The following is a 13,430-nucleotide window of genomic DNA, read 5'->3' as shown; positions in this document are numbered from 1 at the left end:
TTTCCCACCTTTCCTCAAGAATTTTGTTTCTTCAGGCTTGAAACTTAAAAGCATAAATTAATGCTGCTGATGAGTAACTGTTATTTATCCTAAGCTGATCTAACTTGCCTGTTGTCCAACAGGACAAAGTTGTTATTGGAGTTGCTTATGACTGCGTGGACAAGATGGTTTATTGGACAGACATCAGCAGTCCTTCGATCAGCAGGGCCAGCCTGCATGGCGGGGAGCCAACAACCATAATCAAAACAGGTAACAGCACAAAAGTCTTTCTCTAGGAGTGGTATTAGACTTGGATTTAATAATATGTACTTCCTAGGTATTGCCTGAGCTAAGAGTTGTGTTTATACATTAACATGGAAAACCATCAGAGGGTGTCCTTGATTTTTGTTCTGGAAAGCAAGTTAGGTGTTGGATAGCTGAGATTTTGTGACATGTAGTATTTTTTTTTCTCTCCTGAACTCTACCTATTAGCTGTCTGCTCTGCTGAGAAAGGACTGGTGAGCATGGAGGCTGTAAAGAACTCCTGCTCTCTCTTCCTTGGCTTGGGGATCAAACAGCTGAAGAATTGTTAGAAACCATTTCAGCTGTGGTTTTCCCGTGCCTGCTACTCAAGTGAGCATGGAAAGTGAGTAAAGCCACCTTGTTTGGTTTTTACCCTTTGTAGTTGTCCAAGAATTTGAGCATTATACTAGATGGTATTGTGGAGTTAGTGCTTATCCAGTTTTTATCTTCTTACATTCTTTCCTTCAAGACTGCTACTCACTGCAGTCCATGTTAATATTCATTAGAAGGGTTAAGTGCAAGCCCATGCATCTTGAGTGTTAAACCCTTTTATTGAGTGGAAAGGGCTAAGGGGAAGGACAGGTTTAGAGAACAAAGTGACTGGTTGGGGGAGATGTCATTAAAAAAAAAACAAAACCACAGCAAAGATAGCTGGAGGCACATTTTAAACACTAGTGCCCTCAAGATCCTAGAACACCTCTGAAGTTAAGATAGTGGAAGAGGTCACCTTTGCTTTGAATCCTTTGTAGACATTATTACAAAAACTTGTGAAATTATTTTAGAAAAATGATCAGCCAGGTATAAAACTCGACAATAAATTTGGTTTAGTTTTCTTTGGATGTGTAGAGAATCACTGCCTGGACTTTGTGCTTTGGAATAGTCAGTTTGTGAGACTCCATTCTCTTAGGGACAGCAGATAGATAGGGTGGCTTGGATCCTACCATAGTCCTAGGAAGGAAAAAGGGAGAGCTTAAGGGCATCCCTAACCATTCCAGCAGTTATGGAGCTTCATATTTCTATACCACTTGATAGCTGAGGTATTTTGTAAGACTTCTTTTTCCATCCCAAAATATTTAATGTGAAAAGGACTCTAACTTGTAGTGCAATCCTGTGCTTACCTGTGCAACTTAGAAACTTTGCAGGGAAAATATTTTTGCTTTGCACTATTAATGATTTTTTTTTCAAAATCTGCACTTTTAAAAATGGGGGAAATTACTATTGCTAAAAAATTTATATGGATATGAATGTCTGTCTAATGAGAGTGTGTGTAGGCATTAAAATTCTTGCAATTTATAAAATGCTGGAAAATTATTTGTGAAGGATTTCACCTAAATTTGATTGATTATTTAAGGTAATTCAAGGTGCTTCAATGCCACATGGAAACCTCATTAGTTTTATTTGCTATTAAAAATATTGTACGTATGAAGCTTTCTCAATAATTCTATTGGTTGCATAGGATGTGGATGCTTTTCCTGAAGAGACTGGGAGAGATGTTGCACTTTAATTTTTGTATGTTAATGGACGTTTCAATAAGGATTCAGATCAAAGTAATATTGAATATTCAGCATTTGAATGGGTATCTTCTGTGGGGGCCAAAACTGAAACTTTCAAATTTCAAACTTTGAAATTAAATAGGAAAATGCCTCCCCCCCAGAAGACTTATGAGAATTTTATTTTGTTTTGATCTTTGCCTTCTACCTCCTGTGAGCTCCAGCTGCTTTCTTCAGTTCTTGCATATTTTTGTGGAATGTACTACATTTTTGGTTGTTTTTTTTTTTTTTTTTTTTAAAGCTCTTGTGATCCAAGTTGTGCTGCTTTGCAGAAACACTGTTTAATTGTGGAGCCCCATCCAGTTCTCCTTTATCCCTGCAGCTGTGTAGGCTGTGGAGTCTTTCTCAGCCTTCCAGCTGTGGCAGTAGATTAGGAGATCAGAGCTTTCCTCTGCAGTAATTACTTAAAGTCTAATCAGCTGTACATGTCTATACAAACCTGCCCTCAGGGACAGAGCCTGTGACTGTATCAGGCTTGATGACAATATAGCAGGAACATATTTGTGCCTCTGGAAAGACTGGTGATAAATGAAGCTTTGAAATATTCCCTTACCCCTCCCTCCATGGGGGATAGTGTTTTCTGGCTCATTATCAACCACACAGAAGGGACATTTACTTTAGACTTCTCTAAATCTTCTAACATATAGCTGACATAAGGAAATTGAAACAAGAAACTAGTCAGGGAGCAGGGGCTCTTGGGAATCAGTGACAGCAAATCTTTTGCCTGCTACTGTCTTCTGTTTCCTAAAAGACTCTGGGAGCTCCTCCATTACCATTTAGTCAATAATTTTCTGATCCCAGATACTGGGATTGTTGCCACTGGGGACTGTTGCCACCATCACCTCAAAATGAGGCCACCCTCAGCAGACTCTGCCACTAGCAAGGAAAGAAGTAGGAACATTTGAGGATCTGAAGTATATGTGAGGTGGTTTCTTGCAGCTGACAGGATTAGCTCCACAGAAGCTAAGAGAAATAAAGGAGTAATGAGAAGTCAGTATATCTGAGTCAAAGTGTGCCCAAGAGCCTTCAGGGGGCGTAAAGAAATGCCTGATTAACATTTACTTTCTTGCCCATCACTCTTTCCATCCGGCCATGAGCTGTGAATCAGAAACAATGAAATACATCTTGTTTGTTCCTTTCCACCTCTTCAGCAATTAATATAAACTTAAAATGTCATGTGTGCAGATTAAGTGTAATCCACTTGAGTGGGAGAGCAGAGGATGCTTGAACTATTGTGCAACTGTTACTCACAGCAACATCATAGTAGCAAAGCCTAAAGAGCCCTGTGTTCTAATGTCCTGAGCCTAATGCCTTTTCCCCAGAAAGGTTGCTTATGTCACATAATGTTTGTTTAATGGCTGTCAGTGAATAAACCTCAGAATTAAAAGAAGGCTAACGGGCCACATTCCATTCGGTGTGTGGATCAGCATTTGAAAGGTGCTTTTTTTCAACATCTGGCTGGTTTAAAGGGTCACTTTGCCTCTTTTGGGGAGTGACCGTGTGCAATTCTTTCCTCTTCTTTTGGAACTGAAATTGAATGAAAATAGACTTTTTTTTAATAACTTGTTTTTGGCTTCCTTAAATCCCTCATGTCCTGCCTGCTCTTTTTCAATGGAGCCATGAAAAAAACAGAGCAGTTTCTCATAGTGGCTGAATTAAGCTTTATACATGTTTTTTCTGCATCCTGCATCCAAGTTAGAAATTACTAATGCTAGAGCAGTAAGGTCATTATCTGCTATTTCCTGTTGCTTTTGGAATAACTGTCTGAGAAAAACTGTGCTCATACAGTGCTAAAATGTGTTCCAAAAAGAATAGCTCTGCGAAAACAAAGAACTGGATCTAGATTGCATCAGTTAGTTAATGTCATTGTCTCTAGCGTTTAGAGTAAGATTTTGTTTAATTGTTGCATCACTTAGCATAAATTAAGTTGTTAGAGGAATGCTGTGTATGCCAGTGCTGAGGAAGGAGAAATATTAAGGGTTGTAAAATCCATTTTATGGCCTTCTAAGTATGGTAGAATAAGATTTTGACACTATCTGCTATTCCTTTTCTGTTGTAAACGCCTTCTATGTTTGCCCCTCCATGTACGATTTCTATATGTGGCGAGTTTGTTCTGCATGGAACTTTTCATTTTATGTCTTTATGATGATTTATTAAAGAAATATGGATATTGATCTAGCACCAATATCCAACTGTGATGGACAAAAACTCTCTTAACAGTTTAAAGTTAGAAAGTGTATGTTTATTGCGACGCCGGGCAGCGTGCGGGATAGCTCCCAAATACACACCGCGGCTTTCAAATGATTACAGAGTCCTTTTATCCACACAAGAATTGAATACCCAAAATACAAATACATATTCATCATTTTGGTACATCCCATTCCTCGCTTCATATGCTAATCATTTCAAAAGCTATTAAGCATGCGTAGTTTGTTCCTTGAAATGGGTCGGTGGTCCCTTTCATGGGGAGGGGTCCCAAAATGAGGAAGTAAAGGAAGTCTTCCTCATTCTGACCTTTCTACCTTTTCAATGCAAATATGACAAATGAACCTTGGTAGAACTCCCATTCCCTGTCTTCAATTGGTTTCAGAACAGAGGAGGCCCACAATTGTCTTATGTTCCTAAAAGCTATTTGTCAGTTTCTATATTCTTCATTATAAACCCAGCTAACTAAACATTGTGTTGACAAGCAATCAATTATTAGTTAACTACTAACTCTTAACTTCATCAAGGCCTACTTACAGAGTCCTTTTATTTTAATTAACTCTAATAAGGCTTATCTCTAACTAAAATCTTAGCTCCTCTAAAATCTTTAAATCTCTTAAAGTTTATGTTTCAATGATAGTTTTGTGTATTTAAACTTTGAGGTAAAATGCATGTTCCTCTTCCAAGTGATATAAAGTAGTTTTTGTTGGATCACAGCCAGAACACTGAAGAAAACTTATCTCTCTTAAAGGTTATCCTTATGCAGCACTGAGGCTAATAGAGTGTATTGGGAATAAATATAATGCCTAGGAATGTTTTCCTCTGTTCTCCTGCAGACTTGGGAAGCCCTGAAGGGATAGCTGTAGATCATCTAGGTCGCAACATCTTCTGGACTGACTCTCAGCTGGATAGAATAGAAGTGGCCAGGCTGGATGGACGCCAGCGTCGCATCCTTTTTGACACTGGCTTGGTGAACCCCAGAGCAATTGTCATGGATCCTGTGAGAGGGTATGGATGTGTTGTCAAGAAACACATACAAAGCTTGATTTTATTTATCTGGTTATTTAATGACCTGTGTTCCATGCAGAACCCCAGTGATGGAGTAAGGCTCTGGGTTCAGGTCAAGCAACATGGATTGGGTTCAGGTCAAGCATCATGGGCTTCCATCTTATAGTAAATTTTGTGTGTGTGTGTTAAGGAGTAAACAACAAAGGTGCCATTAAGGGGCCCTGCGTATTCTCAGGCACAGAATGTACATCCAAGGAAAAAAATCCTATCACTAAAAAACAGTTACTAATAGTAAAACATCAGAGAGTTAATGGCCCTCTCTGGGGATCTCTGCTGAGGATAAACTACTCCGATTCCATTGTGTGTTGCTTACACGGTACACTGAAAAGAAAAATATTGTTTCAAATGGGTCCCAAATGTATGCCAAATGCTCTTGCTTTAGCCTGAGCAGACATTGTGGGAAGTGAGATGAAGAACTCGAAATGTAGATGTAGATTTTGAATGGCCCTCAGAACTGTTGCAATATAGGTCTTTTTGGCTGGCATAAGCTAAACAATGGAAGGAAAGCATTTCTTCTTATGCCTGTGCTTGCTCCTTTTGTTTTTAATGGAAGTATATTTACTACATTTTTACTAAACTTTTTTGACTTCTATATCAAAGTGCAGTATGGCCCTTCTTATTTATTTAGATGATTTAGGGGCTGTGTATTACTTTTGTGTTCTTAGCATTTTTTTAATTACAACAGTCTTTTGAGAGAAGTCCCTGTCTCAACTCTAGCCTCTTTCTTCTTCCTAAGAAACTTGTACTGGACTGACTGGAACAGAGAAGCTCCTAAAATTGAAACTTCGTACATGGATGGCACAAACAGAAGAATTCTTGTTAAAGACGATCTTGGGTTACCAAATGGACTGACATTTGATCCTTATTCCTCAATGCTGTGCTGGGTAGATGCAGGTAAAGGAGGGCTAAAATATTTCTTCGTAATAGTAGTAGTGTAAGTGTGTCCAGTCCTGAAATTATGCAGAGCCATAGCTTTTGGCTTTAATGATTTATTCATTGCTATTCACATGAGACTGTGTGCAAGCTGAAGGATTTCAATTCTAATCACAAAACTTTCTAGGAATGCAACAGATTTATATCTGTGTGTCTTGTATGTGGCTGTTTTTTAGGTAGTGCTTAGGGCATTGAAGAAGTTGTTAGTTTAAGACTAGGGAAAACCACACATTTATCTAATATGCCTTACAGAATGTCATCCTGGCACTATTGTTTTAAGGCCTGTAACCTGAGGCCAAGTCTGGCTTACATTTGACTGAAGCAAGGCTTGTAAAAGCAATGCACCCAAAAGATCAAGGGATCAAAGTTCTGCCACAAATCTTTTGTTAGTTTTGTGAGAGTGGATGGGGGAGGAAGTGTGCTTTTAAATCTCATTTAATTTTTATCTTTTGGCATCTTGCAGTCTTTCACCGTGTAGACTCTGTCAGGGATATCTTCCTGTGGAGGTGCTTTTACACTTCAAATCACCTTTCAAATTTTGGATAAATTTAAATGGCCAGGCTCTCTTTTTCACTGTAAAACACTTCCTCCAATCTTCAAATGTATCTCCTTCTGCTATCTCTAGTTACTTTCTCTCTCTTCCTGTCTTGTTCTCACATTTGCATCTTCTCCTTTTTTGGTCTAATTCTGAAACACATTACTTAGGAAAAACCTACAGGTTTTTACATTTATTAGCAGTGTTCCCAGCCTGCAGTGGCTTTGATGCTAGACCTTTTTGCACCTATTTGCATCTATGAGTTAGATGTTCTTTCTGCAGTCTCACATTCATGGCCCAACCCAGCAAACATTTCAGGAACATGCTCACCAAACAAACTTTGCAAAAATGTCTTCCAGAGGAGGTGGAACCAGTTAATGGCTGAAGTATCTCTCCAGAATGGAGGTGACCTTCTGTCAGTGTCAGCCTTTCCACACCAACCTGAGGATTCTGGAATCCATAGCAGGAATCTCAGCTTGTGAGCATTGGCCATGGCAGCCTGGGACATCTGTGTTTCTTTAACTTCAGTGATGTGCTGAGTAGCATTAGCATCAGTGTATTTATCCATTCAATTTTTGGCACATGCACACATGTGACAAGGAGGAAGGCTTTGACTAAGCAGCACACTGAAAGATTTCCAGGACTTTCCACCCTGTTCATGCTTGCATGTTTGTCTTTAATCCCTGATGAGAGCTCTCTTGTTCTGATTCAAAGGCTTAATTGTTTCACTGCATCCAGGTACCAAGAGGCTGGAATGTATGAACACTAATCACCTTGGTAGACGAAAGATTGTTGAAGGTATTCAGTATCCTTTTGGTGTTACAAGCTATGGGAAGAATTTATACTATACAGACTGGAGAAGGTACGTTATCTGCTAAAGCAATTACGGAGTACTTTCATCTTTTTTTTCTCCCTGGTAGAAACTGAAGTATACACTGCATTTTTCATGCCTGACCTCTCACACATTCCTGTTTTGTTGCTTTCCTGGCAATAGCTGATGGAGGGTGGAGTGGATATGTAGAGTTGACCTATTAATGCTGCCAGTTAATGCTGAGTTTTCATTTTTTAGCATAGTGATTTGTCCTTGAATAAAATGCTTTTAACACTGTACATTCTTGGGAAAAGAGTAGGCAGTAACTTGTTTCTCTTACAGCAGCTGCATTGTAGAGGGCAGACATTTCATCACTCTTGGCTTTCTATGCCCTATATTATATGAATGTTCAATCAAAAATAAGGAAAAAAATAGTGTTCATCATCTTGATGACACTTCTTTTATTGCAAATGCTCTAAAATGTTGCCATATGAACAAGACTTAGAGGTTTACTTTAACTTCTGGAAAAAAAAATCCCGTCCCTGCATTTTAAAGTAAATATTTTTACTTGATGTAAATGGCTTTATGAGCTCTATCAGCAAACTGTTACCCAAATGCCTCCATCAATTGCAGCAGCAGTAGCTATTACTGTGTGTGAGAATTTCCAAGTTAGAAACTAACATCTGGGAAGTGCTATTCTAGAACAGGTTTGAGGAGCAGCATGCTACAGGTCCTTTTATACTTAGGAAGGAAGGATTGCTTATGACTAGCTATATTCTGTCTGGAGATCCTTTTATACTTGATTGTCCTTTTATACTTAAGAAGGATTGCTTCTGACTAGCTATATTCCTTTTGGAGATGAGGCTCCACCTAAAACACTTCATTGTCCATAATTTTTATGCTTAATAGCTGCAATGTCAGCTGTACCACAATACTTGTCAGAGGGGCAGAATGTGAAAAATGTGCCAAAACTACCAACACATGCATCCCTCCTGTAGAGGGACATTGTCCTGTACTTGAAGTACCTTCAAAATTATTAAGGCTTCTCCCTGATAAATTTCTTAGCTGCCTAGAGTGAAAGTCATAACATACTAGGTTTGTCCAGGAAAGGTGATATCTTGGGGGATTTTACTTCTGGTATCTCTTCCTAATTGTAAAAAAGAAGCAACTTCAAATTTTCTCCACTTTTGGTTTTGTTTTGTTTGTTTGATTGGTTGGTTGGGGTTTTTTGGGAGGCTTCTTGCTGTGTTGTTTTGTTTTCCCCTATACTTTCACCTTCATCTCACTTCTGTCTATTTTCTTCTGCATGTGGCAGGGATGCCGTTGTAGCAGTGGATCACACGATTTCATTAGAAAATGATAACTTCCAGCCTCACAAGCACTCACGACTCTACGGAATCACCACAGCCTTTGCCCAGTGCCCAGGAGGTAATCCAGATGACTCCTGAGTTTTTCCAGCTGTGTAACACCTTACTGTCTAAATTAACTTAGTAGTAGCTCCCATTTATAAGCTGCTAACTGAATTGGGTAGTAAAGATTTGGGTTAGTGCTTAGATTTCTGTTTAGTAAGAAATTAAAAGTCCCCTAGTTTCTTTTCCATAAAAGTTTTAGTTGCCACATGAAACCAAAACTGGAGGGGGGGATGATGCCTGTTCTGCCCTTTGTAAAAGCATGTGTATGATTAAGGTGGCCATCTGACCTGGCAGAAATGCTAATGTATCATCTTCTAAATTGAATGCTATATTCATAGCTAGGGCCTTATTCACTTATTAAGTTTAAACTACAGAAATAGTATGGTCTTCCAGATGTTCTTAATGACATCCAGTGTTTTTCAAAATGGAATGTTCAGAAAACAGCAGGTGGTAGAGTGTCTGGACTGAGCTTCTGTTGAATGTGAAGGTTTTCAGATATGCTATTGAAAAGAGGAAGAGAGGAAGTTGATACCCTTGATATATAATTTGTTTTTTGTGAAGCAGTTATGTGTGTTCTTGGCAAATCACAGGAGAAGCATTTGCTGTTTTTTATTCCAATATGGCTGGAATTATAGGAGTTGTGCTATTTTTACTTTGGGACTATAAAAACTCCTTAGGATAGTTCCTCTTCAAATTACTTAATATATGCAATAAAATACAATTTAGTGGAAGTTTTTGCTCAGAGCTTAAAAATACATACAAATGTCATAATTAAGAAATCAGTTATATTGCTATTACTAGTTAATTCACTGATCTATTTTGGTAGGCAGTGTAAAATTTAACAATATTGTGTGCTCTGAGTATATGCTTATACCTATAATATTCAGAATATTGGTGTAATTTCTTTCTGTGTCATGTCTGTTTCAAGTGGTTTTCTGGATGGGTGCCTTTCCTCTCTGATCCACTGCTTCTGGCACTGGCTTCTCCTTCATTTCACTCTTTAATGTTAACACTTTCCCAAACACCCAATTTATTTGTGTTTGTTTGTTTTCATGGATCATTCCTCTGTCTTTGTGCAGTTGATATTTGAAGATGTTCTGTAGCATTTTGTACATTGTCCCCATATTGCACTTCTCTATTTACTCACTCACTTCTCTTCATTCTAATATCTGTGACCATGTGGTCAGTTTATGAAGGGGATTTTAGGAACAGCCCACTTGATCCATGTTGTGTCTTTCACTCTGATATCTTGATCTTTCTTTCATGTGAATGTCAAGTTGACACAAGGGATACGGTGACTCTTATCTCCCCAAAGCATAGTTTTCTTCCACTCCTAATCTCATTATGGCTTGTTTCCCTAGTGTAGCCATAAATCTTAACGTCTTTTGTACGTGTCTCTTTCAGATTTTTTTGTGGGTTTGCATTTGTTTTTCTCTCAGGTTTTTCATCTCTTTTTTTCCAGGACATAACTACTGTACGGTGAATAATGGTGGCTGTACTCACCTCTGCTTGGCTACCCCGGGAGGCCGTACTTGCCGCTGCCCTGACAACACAGTTGGAGTAGATTGTATAGATAGAAACTGAGCATTAAAATAATCCTTAGAGCAGCAGACACCTTTTGGAAATGTGCTGTAAACAATTCACTCCTATCAACACAATCAGGCCCTTAAGATAAGTGCTCCATGCTGCTGACAGCAAGCCACAATGCACATATGCGGACACACATACATGCACATACAGACACAGGCAGAGGCTGTTTTTGTAGCAGTTAAGTAAGACAGAACTGCCCAGGTTGGGTCCAACTTCAGCTTATTCCTTCTAAAATTATCTCTTTGCTTTTAAAGGTAAATGTGGATGCCTTAGTTGCATCTGCCCCAGACAAGGAGGATGTGTCTCTTGGCAAAATTGAAGTAACAAAACATAGAACAGAGTAAAGAGAATGGAACTACTCAAATCATGAGACTGAATTGTACCTTGGAGTGAGCAGCAGTTTTCTGCAGAAGTGGTATGCTTTGCCCATCATACATGTGGCTGGGCTTATCTCTAGCTGAGAAAAAATCAGGGGGTCCCAAGGATGAACAGATGAGGGGGAATACCCAGTAACAGCACATACTTACTGCCCAGCCACATTCCTTCTCACCACCAGTCCTTCCACTTCAAAAACTTGAATCTCAGCTTTTGACTTCTGTATTACAGAAGTATTTTATCCATGTGTTGTAAGGATTATAATTCTCACCCTGGCTTATGTGATCCTTTCCTACAGCACATGATTTGTTATAGATAATCAGCATCGTTTAGTGGATATATTTGAAATTTTTGTTAGGTTTTAAGAGATTTATCTTTCTTCTGTTTGAGGTGGATTCCTGAGTAGTTCCCTAAAATCCACTTTAAAAAATTTAGATATTTTGAACAATTGCTGATAGGCCATCAAAGAATGGATGTTGACTCATCGAGAGACAAGTGGTTCTAAAGAGATAGTCACATTTGTTTTCTGAGAGGCTTTAAAAGAGTATTTCTATGTTTGATTCTATAAGCCTCAATGTGGTCTCTGAATTCTATCTTAGCAATCTTTCTTCTTTAGCAAACCATGCTATGCCTTTTTGTAGACCATAAGAAACCATGGCAATTAAAAGCTGATTTTCAGGAAGCTCACCTCTGGTTTGGTGCTTAAAAGAAAAAAATATAGTGAAATCCATTTATGTGCCAGTGTTCAGTAACAGGAAAAATGGTGTTCTGAAAATCAAAGTGAAGTTGATGTTTTCATCATCACCAGTAAGTTTGGAGAGGGAAAATCTAAATGCATACTTATGTCAAATTAGCAGAATAAATCTGGAAGTGAAGTTTGGTTTCCCCACTGTGTGTTGGGAAGGAAGCTCGTGTGCAAATCAACCTGTGGCAGAGCAAAACAGGGCTTGTGAGGCTCCTGCATGAGCACATTTCACTGTGTGTCCTGATCAGAGCAGTAAGCTAACATCCCCATTTCCTCAATTCCTCTTCAGACACAATGGTGACAGTTTTAAACAGAGTCAATTCTGAGTCTTAACTGTGTGACATCTTCCCCTTTAATTGTATATTTATCATAAAATAACAAAACATATAAACGTTTTAAAGATCTTTTTGTATAACTTTTTATAACTCTTAATTCATTCTATTCATACACTTAATCAGGTATGTCTTACTGTAAATATCAAAAATTTGTTGAAATGAAGGTGCTTGATAACTCTTTCTCCAGAAGTATTCACATATCTGGTGAAATATTAAAGTTTACACTCTGTACAGGTATCTACAGTATAGTCAATAAAAATGGTTGGTTTTTATTTTCTATAAAAAAGAATGTCATGCCTGCAGAAGGAAGTGATATGTGGTGTCTCAAATATATTTTCTTGTTGTGTTCTGGGTTTTACCTAACTCCTACCTAGTGATGGTACTTCTCTTCCAAGATGCAGCATCACAGGGGGAAAAAAACACTGTTGGGGCTTAGTATTCTGGAAGCAGTGGGATAGTTCAAAACAAATACATATGCGAGTGCTTGAAGAACACAGTGCTTTCTCTGTTTTGGCTGAATCTTTTTGCTGGTTGTAAATTCTTGTTTACCTTTGTCAAGTAAGCATAATTCAGTTATCCTGTACTTCAGACTTCTAACTATGAAAATATAGAACAAGGACAAGAATAAAAAGGGGTAGAATTTATCCCTATGGTGAAAAATACCCTGTTACTGGGTTTCTGAGTGCTAGAGTGCTTTGCAAGGAGAATACTACTGGAATCCAAAGGGTAGCATCTGGAGTTACAGCAGGAGATTGTTGGTGATCTGTTCTGGGGTCTGCGCATGGAATTGGACTGTATGCATTGTTTTATGGGTGTTTTTTTTGTTTGTTTGTTTTTTGGTTTTTTTTTCTTTTGTTTTTTTTTTTATTGAATTAACACAATGTTCCTCTTCATGCATTATGATGGTTAACTTACTAAACACCAGTCAGCAGAGTATTACTGTGGACTAAGTTTTTAGACTGAGGAACTCAGGTATCATATCTGGGAGTAGGTAGCAGTAAACAAGGGGAAGCTTCAGCAGATCCATGTCAGTCGTGTAAATGTGGCAGTTTGCAAAACCTTCAAAGTTTGCACAACTTCACCATACCAGTTCCTAGAAATTAGTAACTTTTAAAAAGCTCTAGCATAATGTTTTGTTTCTCAGCCAATGCTTGTTGCTAACTTCAACTGTTGTAGCTAAATGCCAGTGTGCAGCAAGGGGAAAGCTGTTCCCTCAGAGAAGGGAGGCCAGTGGAAGCTGAGGCTTTTCCAGCCATGGACCAGTTCCACTGTACCCCAAGTGAGGCTGAAAGTGCCAGTGAGGGTAGCTGGATTCAGTCCAGGGACCAGAACACCAAGGAAATCTGCAGTGGAAAGAGTAGGTCTGATGTCAAGCTGGGAAACTGAGTCAGGATCATGGATTGTAATCAGGTTTGGGCATAGTGACCCGGATCAGTGATTGCCAGCCAAGTGCACAGTGGTGAGGCAGGCCCACAGCCACACTGGGATGTTGGCCACGACCTGAATCAATGGGGTGTCTGGCTGTGGCACAGCTCAGGCAAGGAGCAGGGTGAGAGGCCCAGCTTTAAAGCAGCGTTTAACAGCAGAGA

At 38.9% G+C, this 13,430-nt stretch overlaps 1 protein-coding gene across 1 annotated transcript in view; it reads left to right on the top strand.

Annotated features, from left to right (window-relative positions):
- Window positions 1-12,130, top strand: part of NID1 (nidogen 1) — a 43,136-nt gene extending 31,006 nt beyond the window's left edge. The window contains exons 15-20 of the mRNA XM_053938965.1: window positions 123-249; window positions 4,874-5,045; window positions 5,842-5,999; window positions 7,312-7,435; window positions 8,700-8,812; window positions 10,259-12,130. Coding sequence (XP_053794940.1) covers window positions 123-249; window positions 4,874-5,045; window positions 5,842-5,999; window positions 7,312-7,435; window positions 8,700-8,812; window positions 10,259-10,380 — 816 coding nt within the window. The 3' untranslated portion in view covers window positions 10,381-12,130. The remainder of the gene's footprint in view (window positions 1-122; window positions 250-4,873; window positions 5,046-5,841; window positions 6,000-7,311; window positions 7,436-8,699; window positions 8,813-10,258) is intronic.
- The last annotated feature ends 1,300 nt before the right edge of the window (window positions 12,131-13,430 follow it).

The sequence above is a fragment of the Vidua chalybeata genome, chromosome 3 (assembly GCF_026979565.1).
Source record: "Vidua chalybeata isolate OUT-0048 chromosome 3, bVidCha1 merged haplotype, whole genome shotgun sequence".
Classification (NCBI taxonomy): Eukaryota; Metazoa; Chordata; class Aves; order Passeriformes; family Viduidae; genus Vidua; species Vidua chalybeata.
Note: the sequence above shows the minus strand (reverse complement) of the source record. Positions and strands in the feature narration are given on the sequence as shown.